This window comes from Cyprinus carpio, chromosome B16 (assembly GCF_018340385.1).
Source record: "Cyprinus carpio isolate SPL01 chromosome B16, ASM1834038v1, whole genome shotgun sequence".
Taxonomy (NCBI): domain Eukaryota; kingdom Metazoa; phylum Chordata; class Actinopteri; order Cypriniformes; family Cyprinidae; genus Cyprinus; species Cyprinus carpio.
The window spans coordinates 5,481,676-5,501,058 of NC_056612.1; the positions used below are offsets into that span (position 1 = coordinate 5,481,676).

Sequence of the window (19,383 nt, forward strand, 5' to 3'; positions counted from 1 at the left end):
TACTAATACTCTAATGACTGATAGCTGACATGTAGTTGCAAAGTTACTCAGTTAGTAGAATATCTAAAGTGGGCTCAAAATAAAGTGTTACTCATTTTTACTATTGTTTTATTACTATTACGTTATGGTCATTTTAAAGATTTTTTAAACACACCATAGCCTACTGTAAAATGTGAAATCACTGTAAGGTGTCAATGCATAAGTTAAAGTTGAAGTTTCCATGTGCATAGGATTGTGAGTGACTCGTGTCCAACAGACAGGCCTAGTGACAGAGGTAAAAATACATGTGAACTCTTACATCGGTGATCTCAGAGTATTTTGGGCTCTTGACTCGGAGTATATCGGTGTCGTTTTCAGTCTGAAGCAGAGTAAGCTAATGGACAACTTCATTCTGCAGTTCACTAGATTATTTCATTAAGGATACAATAATGTAAGTTGAGAATTTATAGACTGAGAGGACCATACTATTTAAACTGTGAAGTCGGCGCCAGAGAATGGCAGGCTGACCTTGTCGTCCTTTATTGACATGGAAGCAACAAATGCGCGCGGCGCAGAGAGCGCAGCGGAGGAGAGGGCAGAGATGGCTGGGTTCGGATAATAATGAGTGTATGTTATAAGGGGACTGCAACTGCAAATAGTTAAAAAGAGCCTGTGATTCGTGTTTAGTTGTGACTGAAAGATGTGGAATGCGTTTGGAAATGGATCGGGCGGGTATGTGAGCAAGGCGCAAGGCTGGGAGTTCCTCCCGTGCTCGCGTCTGGAGAGGCCCGGGAAGAAGCTCCAGAGTCCCGCCAGGGTTCGGTCTTTCCCGAGCCACCTTCTGGAGCTTCCACCTGGACCTTCTGCTGCTCCTGCATCCGATGCGACTGGAGGACAAACTCCAAATCAGGAGCCACACACGCGCACAAAAAAGAAACTCGAGGAATTAAAGAAGCGCTTCGACCAGGAGAAGGAGGAGTGGAGAATGGAGAAGGAAATGCTTTTGAGACAAGTGGCTGATATACAAGTACAAACAGATGCATGCGTGCGAAAACTGAGTGGATTTGACCAAACAACGGTGTGCAATAAAATGCCGACGTCGTCTATCTTATTCTGCGTTGTATTTGCAGGGTGGAGAGAACAGGAGGATGCTGTTGGATCTGAAGTGTGTTTTAGAGGAGGTGCAGTCGGGGGTGAAGCGTGAAGAGAGTAAACGGGGTGAGCTGGAGCTGCAGTACATGAAGGATCGATGCGCGTGGGAACTGGAGAGGTCGGAGCTGAAAAGTCGCATTACTCAGGTATGAAAATGCACATCTTTTTATGATGTATTGATAGGCCTGCCGTCTTTGATAGCAGTTTTACTCCAGTGAGTGCTTCTCAGAGTGGGTTTATTTGTGAAAGTCAGTTTCCATCCACTTATTTTTATGCGCATTTTGGAATATTGCATAAAAAACGCTACATGGAAACGCAAAGATGCGCATAAATTCTAAAAATGCGCATAAAAACAACACATTTGAGAAGGATAAACTTTTTATCCGTTAAGAAAAATGAGCATAAACTACGATGGAAACACATTTACCGAATAAATTCCTCCACGCGCATCGAAAAAGCCATGTGACTTTGCGCTATGAGACGGATAACCTGACTAGCAGCGGACCGATGTCGTTCACAGCATCTATAGCTGGGTTTCATCACCCTGCTTTTATGCGCATTTTGAAGTATCGCATCAGAATCGAGGTGATGGAAACGCTGAAAAGTTTTTACGCTCGCTTGAGGTGGTTTTTGACTTGTGCGAATAACGGGAGATGGAAATGCATTGTGCGAATAAATTCCTCCAAGCGCATCAAAAAGTCATGTGACTTTGCGCTCTGGGATGGTAAATCCTGACTAACCAGCAGACCGATCTTGTTCCACAGCATCTGAAATGTTGTTATGGTCATTTGGAAATGCCTGAGCAAAGTCTGTTATCAAAGTATTTCTGTATAATTGCCTCCCAGAACTGCGTTCCCAAACAGCAGCATCCACCTCCGAAAGCATCGACCGCATTCACTGTGTTTCGTCTGCTAGCTCTGAGGTGCAAGTAATTCATTATATATATAAAAGTATTATATTCAGTGGCTTCTCCTATATTCTTAGTGATATTTAGTGCCACCGTTTACCAGGAAGTGACGATTTTGTTCTCTTTTTTGACTCGTTGGAGGGAAACGGTGCTTTATTCGCATGTTTTATGCGATATTCCAGTTTTGCGCATAAGTTTAATTCGAATCTTTGGATGGAAACATAAAAGCTATTCAATATGTGAACGGTAATTTCCCAGGGGAAAAAAATACTGTTAATTGAACACAGACTATAGGCATGTTGTCACACTATGTGCGGTAAGTTGTCACAATGTGAACTTGATGTGAATTGATTTAAGTTAAATATGGCATATGCAATAAAGCTATTGTATAAAATAAATATAAGGTAATATATATATATTATATATATATATAGTATTAGTATTCCACTGCATGCATTATACAATATTTAATGTTTTTCAGAAAAAAAAGAACCATTATAAAGCACAAACCAATTTAGAAAAAAAAAGAGTATATATATATATATATATATATATATATACTATTTTATATATATATATATAATTATTATTATTTTTTTTTTTTACATTTTAGTTTTGGCCGACAGAAACACAAATAACATGTCATTCAATAAACAAAATAACAGCACATAAAAAAGTAAAAAAATGACACATTTATGGAAAAAACTCCTTGTTTTTAAGTTTTTGTTTAAAAATTAAAATGCTAAAAAGGACACCAGTCTCCGCTGGCATGTGGATAATGCACACAGATGCTTTAATTATTTGCTGGTTTTCAAATGCTTGTCATTAAGCATAACTCGGAGACTGTATAGGCTTTGTGTAACACAAACACGATCAAGTGCAAATATATCCTGTCAACAGCAGCTTTGTGGGTAAGCAGCCACACAAGACCAGCTATTAGATCCTATCTACAAAGAACGGAAAAGTAATTTGACATTTCACGGTAAGATGTAGGAGTAATGTGTGGAAACTATGTTACCAAACTAAAAATAGCACCCACTTCTGATTAGTTTTCACCTTAGCGCATTCTTCCTCTCGAATGGTTTATGTTTATGACATCCTTATAAAGACACAGTCCAGATCGTCTTGTGTTCACGGTCCACGGTGAGAGAAGATTAGGGTTTTATACATTATTGTGAGTGTGAATGAGTGCATCGGACACATCTTCCAATACAGTAGCACAGACAGCATTGCACATGAGATGAAGAGTAGAGGAGCTTTGAATGGTTGTGTGATGCCGTATCTTGTGACGAACTGCACCTCAGGACATTATACTACACACAAAGCATTATTAGACAGACGAGACGCCATCATGCTTGGTCTAAGTTAAAAAAACTATAAAGACTTACAAAAGAATGGCCTTATAATGGTGTGCCGCTGTTTAGTGACTCTGCGGACTTCACCGCAACTGCACTTGTTTGAATTCAGAAAACAATTTGGGTTTAGCCACACAAATCCACCCAAAGTATTAGTTGGTGCAGAGAACAGAATTCAGGGAGGGGTCAAGCTAGACTGTAAAAACTGGTTTTCTTTGCCTTCCACATCCTACCACAACACATACTTTTGTCCCAGTGGATTTCTTAGGTTTACCGCTAGGCATTCACAGCAGGGTATGTGCCAGCATATTTCTGAGCATATTTGTGATCTTTAAAACAGAGATGAGTTCCTCCAGGGCCCCATCCTCAGGAATGTGAGATGCTAAAGGATTGGTCTTGCTGTCTATTAATAGAGAGCTGTTTCTGTGACATTGTTACCCAGACACAGAGTGCACAGCAACCGCGGTCATTATATTTTAGTCTTAAAACTACAGCAGCACCCAACCACTGTCAGCTATGGTTACATGGCACATCAGTGTTTCACATGCCCTCTGCTTGTAAACACAGACTGCTAGCGCACCCAGGAGAACGCATAGGTTCAATGACTGCGCCAGCACATTTTAGTGCTATAGGAGCGTGCTGTTTATGCAAACACTGCTTCACTCTGGTTCGTTGCTATGAGAAGCATAAATATGATTCACCTATTTTTGTCTTGGCGGTTGCACAGATAGTGGCACTTGCAGGTTTAGTCCAAGCAAGACTTTAAAACATCACAACTGAGTTATCATCTATTTTAAAAGAGAAGAGATTTTTAATATACACTATCATTTGAAAGTTTGGGGTGGGTACGATTTTTTTTTTAATGCTCTTGAAATATTTCTTATGCTCAGCAAGACTGCATTGATTTGATAAAAAATACAGTAAAAGCAGTAATATTGTGAAATATTATTACAATTTAAAATAACTGTTTTCTATGTGAATATCTATTAAACTGTAATTTATTTCTGTGATCTGCAGCTGTATTTTCAGCATCATTACTCCAGTCTTCAGTGTCACATGATCTTTAGAAATCATTATAATATTCTGATTTGCTGATCAAGAAACATTTCTGATTATCAATGTTGGAAACAGTCGTGCTGCTTCATGTTTTTGTGGAAACTGTGATGCATTTTATTTTCAAGATTCTTTAATGAATAGAAAGAGCAAAAGAACAGCATTTATTTGAAAGAGAAAGCTTTTGCAACATTATAAATGCCTTTACTCTCACCTTCGACCAATTGAATGCATCCTAGCTAAAAGTGTTCTTAAAAAACTTTTAAACTGTAGTGTATAGCATGAAAAAAAAAATCATGAAACACAACAAGCTAAATTATATGTAGGTCTCAATGACATCAACAGCATCTGTCAGCTGCAGGGTTCAATCAAGCTCAGTGATAAATATGGTTTTAGTGTCTGCTGTCTAGTGAGCTCTCTCTCCAGGATCATCGGGGGGTCAGCATACCGACGTGGCTTCTCCATTACATACAAAACTCTCGGCACTAGTCTGAGCTGTTTGTGTGAGTAGGCTTAGGTTGGGCATCCGATGAGGCCTTGGTGAGGACTATTGGCGATAGGTTTCCCTAAACTCCTCTTTCCTGTTCAAATGCTTGCTTTTCTCTGTACATCTGTCCTATACACTCATTTCCTAATTGGTGGTCAGCAAATCCCTGCCTCTCTTCCCCCACAGTTAGAAGCCCGGGGATGTAGTTTGGTGGTGGAGACCGTGAGAAGTCCAGAACTAGGGGACACTCTAAAACGGGAGAGAGCAGAACAAAAGAAGCTGCTGGCAGACACTCACAGTACAGCCATGGACCTCTGCTGCAGGCTGGAGAACAGTGAGAAGGGCTGGGTGAAGGAGAAATCTGAGCTGCTGGAACGCTTTGAGGCTGAGAGGAAGGAGTGGGAGAACCAGCTCATGGACATGCAGCGGAGGATTGAGGAGGTGAGTCTGCGGATGTGCGCCACTCCCCACAGCTCAGCTGAGAGAACGGTATCTTGTTTCAGACTGATTCCCTAAGTACTCCTGTTTACTTCCATGCTAAATGAGCGCTCTGCAAGTAAGCCTTGATGGATAATGGTAACACCTAAAATTGGAAGCGGTGAAGTCACATTATATAAACCTTGGAATTGCAAGTGACTGCCAAAGGAAGTTTAGCTCGGTGGTGACTGGAAATCATCAGACAGAAGCTGAAAGTTTGAAGTTAGTGGCAGTGAAAGTGCAAACATGTATGCACTTGGCCGATGTTTCAATAAAAGTGCATTTAAGCTATACATCTTATCAGTATGGGCAATCCTTCAAAATCAAACCAAGAACCTAGGTGTTGCTATTGTTCTATTCTCTACCGTTTGAGCTGTATTTCTTAGGTCCAATTGTGAACCTTTCCATAAACTAACCTTTTCCATCCATTCTTTTCCATCCAAGTCTGTCAAAGTGTAATCCCATACAGCTTGACTTCCAAATGCTTAGTTCTAGACCAGGATTCCTCTAATTCAGCCCTGGAGGACCACTGGCATGCAGAGCTTGGCTCAAACCCTGATCAAACCTGTGATTTTAGTTACAAGTAACTCTGAACACCTTGATTAGCTTGTTCACGTGTCTTTGATTAGGCCTGCAGCTAAACTCAACAAGGCAATGGCCCTCTAGGGCTGCATTGAGGGCTTGAACCATGACTTAGATTTTTGGTATGTGGTTACATATGCATTTTGGCAGACACTTTTATCCAAAACAATTTATGCCATATTCGTAGTATATATTTTATAATTTCATGCATTATCTGGGAATTGAACCCACAATATTGCCATTGCGAGCGAAATGCTGTACTGCAGGGATGGCCCAACCTGCTCCTGGAGGGTCAACGTCCTGCAGAGTTTAGCACCAACCCTAATTAAATACACCTGAACCAGTTAATCAAGGTCTTCAGACTCACTAGAAACTTTCAGGCAAGTGTGTTGGAGCTAAAATCTGCAGGACGTTGACCCTCCAGGAGCAGGATTGAACAACCCTACTCTTGTCAAGTGACAGATGTCTTAGTTTTGGAAGATGTACCAAGGACTACATAATTGTTTTGTCTTTTCTAGTTGTACAATGAAGTGAGGGCCCACCGTACGGGAAGTTCTCTGAGACCAATTACTGATGGACAAAATGCACTAAGGCTCAGCTCATGTTCTGCCAGCACGTTGTCGAGTGCTGTAACCTATACCTCAGATGCCCAGAGCAATGAATATTCTGAGGGTTTAACCCAGCAAAGCAATGTCAGCATCGACTCCCAACCAAGTCAACTCAGTCACGCCAGTGATTCCAGCGACCAGTGCAACAGCGATCAAAGCGAACTATTAAATCAGCAAGGTGCTGCTGAACAACAGGCTATAGACACTGCAGAGCTGGAAGAAATCCTGGAAAGCTGTTTGAAAAAGAAAACTGGGAACAAGTCATGCTTCACTGGACAAGATGACCTCCTTAACCCTTTCAAAAGATTTCAGAGCATGGAAATATGGTGTGGAAGTGACAAAAAGAAGAACAGTACTGCCCTTAATGCGGTGAGAATTTGTTGTTCATACCACTCTAACAGTGGTACAAATACTAGGTCATCTTTCAGGATTTACTATTTTACTCTTGCTATACATTTTTGCCAACTATTCCTTAATGGAAACACAAAAACTAGGTAGCTGTAAATCCACAGTACATTTACTTATAATCCATTATATTCCAGGTTAGGCTGCTATGTGGGTCTAGAGATGTGCTTTATTTTATTGTATGATCTGAGGTTTGCATCTAAGTCCTCTTATTCATCAACATTTTGTAGGCACTTAAGGAAATTGCTTGTGTGAGTGAAGAACTCTGTAGCTACCAGGATGAAACAAGGAAGTGGCCTGATATTAAGAGGTAAACCTTGCTGCAAACAGTTGCTGCATGCATCACAAACAAATCAGATCAGTGCTTTATAATCACTTTGTTTGGTTTTCCTTCTTAGAAGCCGCAGTGAGTCAATGTTTTTTCCAAGAGAGGATGAGTTGGTGGAGAGGGTAAAGGACAATTTGGAAATGGAAGACACAGTTTTGTTCTTAAAAAACATGAGTGAAGACCTTAAATCCCTCGATGAGCAATACTGGACAAATTGGGAAGGTTGTAAAATGGAATCGCGGCAAAGTGAGGCTAAGCCACAATACAACATAAGACAACAAGCCCCACCCATACCGGCCCGAAGTACATCTTGGTACCTAAGCAGTCCTTCAGCTTCAGAAACAGAGTCCACTTGTACAGAGCAAGGGTGTCAACGGCCAGGAACCCACCCAGACAGAAAGTACACAAGCCCCGCAATTGTACGAAAATTTGAAGCAATGCTTCAAGAAAATGAGGGGAAAATTCTGACAGACTCTGGGAATGTAGCCTGCACCGTGTCTGTTGATTCCAAGTGCAATATCAGCTGCTGCCAGAGCCGCTGGTCCTGCGATGGAAGTAGATTTGGCAGCAACAAGTCATCCAGATACGTACCTGTTAAGAGATGTCTCTCAAACGTGGACATTGTAGCTGCAGCCTCAGATCGCAGTCTAAACCAAATAGATGAACAAAACAAGGGTTCATATCATCCCATGAGCATGCCTACCGATTCTGTTGCATCGCTAGACTTTATTCAGCCATATCCCAGTGCTACAGCAACTCCCAGAAACGAGAGACTTGAGCAGAAAACTGCAGAGTTCAACCGTGCACTCTTCCAGGCAGGGATGGGCGTTCGGTGTGATGAGGACATTTCCATGAATGTATCCACTGATTCTTTTCACAGTCTTCCAGAGGTCATATCAAAGGACATGTTTATAGACAGTCCTTCGAGGCACATTGAAGACAATCCAAACGATTTGCTCTCGGATCTTGTGGCACAGTGCCCAAAAGAGGAGGGAAGAAGGAAGGAAACAAAAGACCTAGTCACGAAGTCTTCATCTCTGCAGCAGGAATTTAGTCTAAAGCAAGACAGTGAAGTTAAGCCTCTATCGGCTTCACCAATTTCAGTTGACCATCTTGTCACAAGAGTTGGAGAAAAACGCTTTGAACTGAGTGTAAGTCCACCACAACGGCAAACCCAGTTGGAAAGGTCCAGCAAAGTTCTGGACGTTGGTGCAGACCAACAGCAAGCAGACAAAAAACCCAAACAGACAAAAAAGGACACATGTTGCACCAGGTCTCGGATTCTAGATGAAAATCCATGGAAGCCGTCTACGCTAGCGGCCTATCCTCGTCCGATGGAGTCTAGGTCCAACTATGGAGCTGTTGAGAGGATTCTCAAAAATTACGAGGATTTGGAGAGATCTCATGAGCAGCATCAGCAGTCACAGCTCAGTCCAGGAAAGAAGGAAGACCTCGTGGACCTCTTGAAAATGTTGGATATGCAACATGAGCCTAGATCCAGTCAGAGACTAGCACACACACCGCACCACCAGGCCATAGCCCACAAAGAAACACATGTAACAGTGCAGGTCAGTACTGCGGACACTCCCGAACATAGACCCACACCATTCAAGCCACAAAAGCACACACTTTCACCCGAACTGCAAACATTCAAGTACATGCTAAATGACTCAGTCGGAGAAGTGTATGAGGTGCAAGTGTAGATGAGTGCGGTGTATTAAAGGGATAGTTCACCCAAACATGAAAACTCGGTCATCATTTACACATCCTCAAACCTGTATGAATTTCTTTCTTCTGTTGAACACAAAAGAATATATTGTGAAGAATACTGGTAACCAAACATGTGACGGTAGCCATTGACTTCCGTAGTATTTTCTTTCATACTATGGAAGTCCGTGGCTACCGTCCAGTGGAGAGTGAGTAAATGACAACAGATTTTAATTTTTGGGTGAACTATCACTTTAAAGCCCAAAGAAGCTATACTTCGTTTTTGTACGTGTGCAAAACTCCATTTGACTCAATTTGATGTTGTGCACTGTACGCTTTCCCACGCGTACATGTAAAAAGTAAAGTATAGTATACTTTGGTCTTAAGTAGCATTTTATATAATACAAGAGGTCACTTTGTTCCCAATGCATTTGCTAAAATGTCTGAGAGCCTGTGTTGTATTGTGAATATACACATGGTTAAAGAGTGCTGGAGCACTTGCAAACTTCTTCAGCTGTGACATACAGGTAAAAATTGTGGCTGTATAATAAAAATATTAAGAGCACTAATTTTCATTAAAACATTTTATGTTAGACATAAATTAATAGGTTGTCTCTATAAGTGCTCTTACACACAGTAACTAGTGAATGTGTGTGATCTGAGATTTTTCTCAGTGCTAAATAACAGTAACATTAGACATTGCTTAGAAAGATTCTGGAAATATTTAGAATTTATTGTTAAAATACCTCATTCCCACAAAACCATCTAAGCAACACAATTAAAATTCCTTAAGTTGAATTTCTGTCAGAAAATATTGGCAGATTGCTCAAAGCGAGGAGCCCAGAAGCTTCTTATTGTTGGATTAAGGCTTGAAATAAAAAAATAAATAAAAAATAGTGGCACCAAAGTTTAATTTGCATCTTTCATGTCTAGCTCTTTAGAAAAACTAAATTAACTGTTCTTTATAGGAGGCCAAGGTATGTGGTGTAATTACAGAAACATGTAGCGTGGCCAGGAGTCTAGTGAAACTAGTCCTCTGCACGGACTGCCTGCTTTGTAAATTACACAACAAAATGACTCAAAATGATTGTCAGATGAGTCAGAAAGCATTAGAGAGATTGAATCAGTTCTTTTATTTCACTTACTTCTAAAATGGAGAACATGTGCAGGAGACAAAAGTTCAGTCATTGCCTTTAAACGCAATGGCATTGAAAGAAAAATACAATAAACTATATTTTGCTTTTTTTTTTTTTGCATTTATAAAAATCATCCTGTTGTATCAAATTAAGTTTAATCAGCTTACATCCCAATTTAAATAATCTATAATTTCTTTCTATTATAGACTATAGGTTTGCATCATAGATTGAATTACATAAATGAGAATAATTCCAATTAGGCTTCTCTTTTATTAATGCGAAGTATAATTTGATTTGAATAGTATATGATATAAACATCGTAACAGTTCTTGTGAGATTCACGCACACGCTCTGCGATAGATCCTTACATGCAAGCACACCGAGCTAATGTAGGTTATTGTGCTGTTGCCAGGAATATTTAAATCCAGTGAGATTTCATTAAAATATTTGTCTCGACAGCAATGCAAAGAGTCCTCTGTAGCGATCAAGAAGAGCTTTTCACGACCTGCATGTCCGGCAAAGAGACGTTTGCCCTCTCGTTGGGCTAGCCGCTCGTCCGTATCATCTGCATCGACTCCCTCACCGCCACCAACTACAACACCACCCACAGTCTTCACCCAGAGACAAACACTCACCTACTCCACCTTTCACACAGAGACCGTCATCTAAACGGCCCAATGCCTTTACAGCTGTACATGTTGCCTGATTACCTGTGTAAATACCAACAATGACTGTCCACTTTTGTTGTTTACATTTCTATAACCATGAAATCAAACTGCCTTTTCATTTTATTTTTTTCTCAAAGACTGGTTTACATGTACATTTCATTTCTGCCAGCGTGACTTACAATGTGACTTGTTGTTTTCTTAAACCAGTATTAATCTGTGGTCATATTTTAAAGCTGCGAACGTAGACCTGTTTTCTGTCCGTGGTTCATATGTGGCCTCGTTCGTGTGTGAGGTCTGATGTCTGATTGAGAATATCTTTTACCAACTTTACCAAAACCACTGACTTATTGTAGTTAGTGTTATTACAGAAACTAACTGCGCTCAGTTTACGTGCTTATCTGATCTGAGACATATCATTTAGACAATGCCTTTGCAGTCCTTTCTCTTGATAATTAATATCATGAATGAAACTGTATACAGCATTTATAGAATAAAATATTGACACTCATTTCTAGATGTAGATGTGTTTTATTCATAATCTATTTGGTCTTTTCTTTTCAAAACTGGTGTTTTGGATGTTGTGTGTTTGTTTGTTTTTGCATTTAATTAAATGACTTTATTATTTTAAGTAAATGTCTTGCTTTGAAGAAGTATTCATGATCTTAAGAATGAATGAAGACACAATGGACACTGACAGCAGTAACCCCTGGCTGTAAAAAAAGGTAAACATTTCTCCTTATTTCTATGTGATATCATGAAATAACACAGCAAGACAAAACCCTGTCTACAACATCTACGATTTTGTAAATAAAAGCAGAAGAATGCTTTGGATTAAAGGCACAAACACTAGCAATACACTGAGGACTAAACCCGCTGTTCTGCTAAATCTTGTCCCAGTAGCCACGAGGGCTAAATGTGCCCCTAAAAACACCACTTTGAATACAACGTCCAAAGTACAGTTCATTTTGCATGCCTTGTACCTCACATTCCTGGATCTGAAACTCTATTTTAGTCAGCTAGTGTAGACATTTAGACTCCAACCTTGCTGTCTTTAGTCACATACAGAATTGAGTCAGAAAATGTTTTCTCAGCTGCAGCATCAGAAAACCTTAGCCGGCATGCCAGGACAAAGATCACCTTCCCCTGGCGCAAATCAGCTCATCCTTGTCCACATTTATTCCGCTTCACTCGAACATGATCTTCCCCGACAGGAAGCCAGAGGCCCGACACAGAAAGATGGAGCATCTGTCGACCTGTCACTGAGAAATCTGAAATATGATGATGCTTGACTCTCAAAGAAAGGCTCCACGTGTTTGTTCCTGCGCTCTTTTGGGTTTACTACTTTGACTAGACATTATTTTATATTGTACCATTGTTTCTGGTTATAATATGTACATAATGCCTTGGCAGGGTGTATATATATATATATTGTATATTTTATGTTGGAGGTACTTTTTAAACACATACATAAGTAAATGAATGAATGCGATTTTAAGTGTAGCGAACTTGAACCGGCAACAATCTGTGGAAAGACAGTCAGTGACAACATCTTAAAACGCGCAATCTTTTTAAACAAAACGCCAGCTTTTTTAAAGGTGTGTAAAGATAAAATGAAGTGAATAATAATAATGACAGCTTACTCTTGCTATGTTTGTCTCCTCAGACGAAGCACTCTTCGTGAGAGTCTGTTTGGCGCCAGATAAAAATACGCGCGAAGTCTGTCCCGCGGTGACGCTGTAACCTAAAACCTTAAAGGGCTATAACCTATAAATATTATCTGATAAAAAATTAAAACCGTAATGTCAACCAGGCTGTGGTGTAGAACTGTATAGAATGCAGAATTAGAGATAAAACTGTAATCATAAATTAGTGATGTTGTAGGGTGTTAGTTTGGGTCATCAGGTGAAAGGTCAGATAAGGTTACGTGTCTTACAAAGTTAGTGTCCAATCACAGCAGAGTGAATCTGATTGGTCTGATGTTGTTAAGGGGGCTAAAGCTATTTATTTCGGCACTTACAAGTCAAACATGGTGCAATGTTGATATTTTCATCTAGCCTAAAACATCTAAAAGTATTTTTCATCTAGCCTAAAACATCTAAAAGTAAACATCTAATTTTTGTAGTTTTTGTCATATCAAATGTCATATCTCACTGCAGAAACGTCCAACTTAGCTAGCATCATATGGTTAATTGTTTGTAATGTCAACTTCAACTTTAAAATGCACAAAACTGACAACAGACATATGACATGACATTCAATTTCAGGCTATAAAACAGATCAGTTGTTGGAATATCTTAATTTAATACCACATTAACCTTACAGTACCATATACCATGACATGTTTATGGTCTTCAGACCTGTAACAGCATGCAATATGCGATTTTAACATCTTATACCATTGATGTTAATAGTTATATCTTTTTTTATGTATTCTACCCTTTTAATTAAATGTGCATATACACTACCAAAAGTTTTTGAACAGTAAGATTTTTAATGTTTTTTTTTGTTTGTTTGTTTTTTAAGAATTCTCTTCTGGTCACCAAGCCTGCATTTATTTGATAGGTATTTTATGATAAGGTGTATTATTGTAAAATATTTTTACTATTTAAAATAACTGTTTTCTATTTGAATATCAGTTAAAGTGTAATTTATTTCTGTGATGTGCAGCTGTATTTTCTGCATCATTACTCCAGTCTTCAGTCACATGATTTTCAGAAATCATTCTAATATGATGATTTGCTGCTCAAAATACATTTATTTATTATTATTATTATTGTTGAAAACAGCTGAGTAGATTTTTTTTTTTCAGGTTTCTTTAATGAATAGAAAGTTCAGAAGAACAGCAGTTAATAGAAATCTTTGTAACATTATTAATGTCTTTATCATCATTTTTTTAATCAATTTAAATCATTCTTGCTATATAAAAGTATTACCTCTATAATTTATTTTATATATATATATATATACTGACTCCAAGCTTTTGAATTGTATAGTGTATGTTACCAAAGCTTTTTATTTAAGAAACGCTGATTTTTGGATCTTTCTATTCATCAAAGAGTCCTGAAAAAAATACTCAACTGTTTTTAATATTGATAACAATAAAAATGTTTCTCGAAAAGTAAATCAGCATATTAGAATGATTTCTGAAGATCATGTGACTCTGAAGACTGGAGTAATGAATTACATTTTAAAATATATTCAAACACAAAGCAGTTATTTTCAATAGAAAATATTCCACAATGTCACTGCTTTTGCTGTATTTTGGATCAAATAAATGCATTCTTGTTGAGCAGAACTTTAAAAATCTTCTGACCTGTAGTTCAGCTGCTGTACAGTATATTCTCTGTCTATGTAGGTGGTGCATTGAGGAACAGCGCTCCCTTGTGGTCATTTAAAGCATTTCTTAGAAAAAGAGTTTGAATAAACCTATCGGTGTCTTTGGTGGATATTTCGTCTGCTTTTATATATTTGTGATTTTCTTCAACAGTCTCAGTGCAAATAGCAGTAGCTTTATTCAGGAATGTGAGGCTACAATAAGGCGGGTCTATATTTCAATACTTTGTTTCTTTCAGGACCGTTTTTAAAGTTCTCAAAACAGATATGCCTTGTCCAAATACCCGCACTTGCGGTCTCTGCACATTTAAAATGCAATTTATTGTGATTTCAAAGCTAATTTTTAGCATTATTACTCCAGTCACATGAACCTTCAGAAATCATTCTGATATTCTGATTTACTGCTCAAAAAACATTTATTATGATGTTATTATTTTGAAAACAGATTAGATGTTTTTTCAGGTTTCTTTTGAAGAATAGAAAGTTTAGAAGAACAGCATTTATCTGAAATAGAAATCTTTTGTAACATTATAAATGTCTTTATCATAACTTTTGGATAAATTTTTAAGCATCCTTTCTAAATAAAAGTATTAATTTCTGTAATCTATTTAAAAAAAAAAAAATTATACTGACTCTAAGCTTTCATATTTTATAGTTTATAATGTTATGAATTCTTTTAATTTAAGGTATATTTTGTTATTTGTATATTTATGTTTTTCTATTGATCCTGAAAAAAGTGTAATCAACTGTTTTAAATATTGATGATAATAATAATAATAATAATAATAATAATAATAATTTAAAAAGGTTTCTTGGGCAGCAAATCAGCATATTAGATTGATTTCTGAAGAACATGTGACACTGAAGACTGGGGTAATGATGCTGAAAATTCAGCTGCGCATCACAGGAATAAAATTACATTTTACAATATATTCACATAGAAAGCAGTTATTTTAAAAAATATTTCACAACATTACTGCTTGTGCTGTACTTTGGATCAAATAAATGCAGGTTTGGTAAGCAGAAGAGACTTTATAAAACATCAAAAATCTTACTGTTCAAAAATTGTTGACTGATAAGGTTATATAGATTACAGAAATGTTATATTGGAATGTTTATATATATTTATAACATTTCCGTCCCCCTCACTTCTGAAATGATGGCAAACATTTAAATACATGCATTAAAATAAACCAATATAAAAGATCCTACAAGAAAGACCCTTGCCGGATGGGATGACCAGAGTGGAGGATGGTAAGCACACACCTCAGCGATGGTGAGTAGTAGAGGTACTTGATCGAAGCAACACAGGAGAGTAACAGGAGTCACGGGGAAGAGAAGCAGATCGCTTGGAGAGAAGGTAACCACAAGAGGTAAGTATTAGTATGAGTCAATTCAAGTAACTTAGCAGGGAAATGTTCCGCTGATCAGTCACGAGATCGGACCACTGATGATCCGAGGTGTGTGCTTATATAGTGCTGGGGAAGATTGGTGATTGAATGGTGTACAGGTGCAGGAGATGAGTGCTTGAGTGAGGGAGTGCGCTGAGGGTGATGAACCTGACCGACTTGTGACAATAATATTTAATCATATTTTAATATTTTCTTCATTCATGATATATTTCATTTTTCATCTCAAATTTTGAATTCGAAAAAAAATATTGTTTGGGAAAAACTATGGATGTGGTGGATATGACACCATATTTTTACACTCTATAAATTAAAATCTGTGAAACTTGGTTTATGTTTATTTCATTCTTTTTGTGAGATTATCATATTTATCATATTATCATATCATTTAAATGTAGTAATTCATGTTTTTCTGAACTTTCATTTTTTAAGATTGATAATCTGGATCTGGAGTTAAATGATCAAATAAAATCTGTACATAAATCTGGACATCTGAAAAAAAGTGAATGCATTTATGAAAAGCATGGTTTCAAGAAAAGTTTCCAGCGCAGCTATAATGAAACCTTCATATCTTCTTAAAAGAAAATTCAATTTGTAAATGTAAAAAAGGCCCATGGGACATAAAAGTGGCTAAAGTTGATTTGAGATGATTTGTTGTTTGGCAGTTGTATTGGTTTCACATGTGTTTTTCCAGGCAGCATGATGCATGAACTGGAGCAGCGGGTGTGTGAACTGGAGACCTGCACAGAAGGGAAAGCTGTGATTGTGCAGGGAGCTGCTGGAACCTTCTGCTCTGGATCGGATCTCAATGCAGTCAGAGCTATAGCAAACCCACACGTGAGAACACCTGTTATACAGTGAACAGATAAAGTTACATTTTCATTACACTATCAGCTGAGATACAAAATGTAATTGTACCACGAGAACATATTGCAACTTTTAGAACTAACAAACTCAGGCAAACTACTGTATATTATGCCCGCATTTGCACAAAAATAAAACCTTGTCTAACTTTACTATCATAGGGTCACAGTGAGAGTCTTTCTGAAGAAAAGAGCAGATCAGAGCAATCAAGACACCAGGGGTCAATACTGTAAAAATATTTTTGAGCAAAATTTAAAGAAAGTAGAGAATCTTTGCCACACCATGAAATTCAGCTCCTGTCCCTCCTTTAGAAAGATGCATATTTTAAAGGCTAGTATGCTGCATTGTTATTAATGTGACCATGTGAGAGGTGTCTAATTACCATTCTGAAAATAAATGTCTAATTTTCTGTTTTATTTCAGTTTTGTGTAAAGATGTCAGTCTGATCAAATGATGAGTTAAAATGGACATGTTCAAAACTGTGGCTGTAATTACTTCCATTACACGAAGAAAACACGATCATCCAATTTCACACCTGTGCAGATCCATTGATTTCTCCCGTGTTGTGTGGTGTTTTTCCAGGTAGGCTGCCACTCATCTCAGCAGCACTAGTGGAGGAGCAGAGCGCACCACTGCCTGCGACTTCAGGTTCAAAGACAACACCAGTTTTGACTTACTGAATTGTTTAAAGGAGTCATATTATTGTTATTTTTACTCCTTGCAGTCCATCCCAGGTGGAAAAAAGTGCACTTCCATAATGCACTTAAAGTGCTCTATTTTCATGCACTGATTTTGTACTAAATATACTAAAAATGATTCTTTAGTACTTCTTAAGAACATGTAAGTGTACTCAAATGTGCTATTTTGAGACCGTGAATATGAACTAAAATGTGCTTTTAACACTTGAACCCATCTTTCGTACATTAGTGGGTTCAAGTGTACTACAAGTGGGAACTAAATACATTTTTTTTTAATTCACGGTGTCTCAAAATAGCACATTTGAGTACACTTAGATGTTCTTAAGAATAATTTCTAGTATATTCAATGCAAAATTAGTGTGGGAAAATTTAAGTACATTATGGGAGTGCACTTTTTTCCCCGCCTGGGATAATGTTAGAAAATATTTTTTTGTCTGTTTGAGGTTTGTATCCTGAACGCTACAGTGCGTTTCAACAAATCATTTTATTTCAAAATATCAAAGAAAATTCCTGATGAAATTACCCCTTTAAATTGTACTTTAATAGCAGAATGTCACATTTTATTTCCATTTCCAGGTTGATGACGTCTGATGGTGTTATCCAGTTTGTCCGTAAACACAGGGGTTTGGTTCCTGGATGGAGAGGAGTTGCAAGACTAGTTAGTATTGGCAGCCAGACTGCATGTTTTGCGGAGTTTATGTCACACGCACATATTACTAAATTAATATAATTTTTTTGAGTTTTGTCATTGCAAGAATTTCTGCACAGTCTTGCAGTCCGTTTATTAATGGCATCCTTTGCCATAGTGTACAATTTTATCTTATTTCTGCATAAACCTGAGGATAAAATAAAGCAATATTGGCTAATCAAAGGTGAATCAAACACAATGTTCACGTTTTCAGTTGTCCTGTATCCATGATGTTTAGCATTTGAAGGTGAGCATCACCATGTCTCATTATGAACTCACTTGCATTGATACTGTCAGATGTTTTTTTATTCTTTCCAGCAGTCCTACCGAGCTTTCATAGCCGTGTAATTGTTTTTAAAGTCTTCATATTTTTCATAATGATATTCAGTGAAGAACCGTGCTTCGTGTGATTGGCCTCATCCTATTGGGTGATCAGAAACTTGGCCCGTCACCGTGGTAATAAGGTATTGTAAAGTATTGTGCCTAGTGCTTACATATCCATTTCTTTACAAAACGAATAAAAAAAAAAAAAAAAAAAAAAAAAAAAAAAACTTTACAAACGAAATTATTATTATTATTATTATTTTTAAATGTGAGCCGATTGAGCGGAAAAACTTAAAATGTACAGCAACACCTCCAATAGGGTTTAAAAGTGTCCCAGGATACATTTGTATGAATGTACCATTCAGATACCCATCTGGTTCTGGAAATGTTACTTTTTGGTTCCCAGAACATTTCCAAATCACACATTTTAAGGTTTACTTTCGTTTAGCCAGTAAAGTTTTCTTTTATGAGACTAGAATGTTCTGTTACGTTTACATACTTTTTAAGATTTTAAGTTAAATTTAAGTTAATAAATTATTCCCCTAACATTCTTAACCTCTTAATCCAATTTGTCCACATTACAGTGGTGTAAAGTTTTTTTAGTAAAAGTAAATAGTTACTGTACTTAAGTATCTTTTTGGCTACTCTGTAGTTTTACTGAGTATCAAATATATTGGTAACTTTTACTCTCTTCTTGAATAAGTATGTACTCTATACTCCAGTACATCTGTGATGAGTAATGCAGTCACTCGTTACATTTAGCATGGCACATAACTTTATCCGGCGCAGTTTATTTCTGCTGTAAAAGAAGTGATATCAGCACACTGAAGGTACTAGATCTTGTGAGTTTTGATCTGACTCACACAAACTTGTCAAAAAGGCTAATTTACACGAATGTGAGTGCATTAGCAGCTAACTGTGAATTGCAGGTGTTTCATATGTGAGTCAAAATCTGTGAAGGGGTAATTAAATGTAAACTTTAAACAGTTATGAACCAGTCTTTAAGAAAACAAATTAGATGACTAACTTTTTAAGAATATAAACAGTTTATGCAACCGGCCCCCAGCTTGTGGACTCTGTTCTATCTATCTATCTATCTATCTATCTATCTATCTATCTATCTATCTATCTATCTATCTATCTATCTATCTATCTATCTATCTATCTATCTATCTATCTATCTATCTATCTATCTATCTATTCAATTCAGAGTCTGTCTGTCT

At 37.5% G+C, this 19,383-nt stretch overlaps 1 protein-coding gene across 1 annotated transcript; it reads left to right on the plus strand.

The window, feature by feature from the left end:
- Window positions 1-11,352, plus strand: soga3a (SOGA family member 3a). Its single transcript, XM_042740434.1, has 7 exons — window positions 1-1,006; window positions 1,110-1,277; window positions 5,120-5,374; window positions 6,511-6,969; window positions 7,236-7,315; window positions 7,404-8,901; window positions 10,636-11,352. Exons 1-7 carry the CDS (start codon window positions 680-682, stop codon window positions 10,843-10,845), a joined length of 2,997 nt encoding a protein of 998 aa, XP_042596368.1. The 5' UTR covers window positions 1-679; the 3' UTR covers window positions 10,846-11,352.
- The last annotated feature ends 8,031 nt before the right edge of the window (window positions 11,353-19,383 follow it).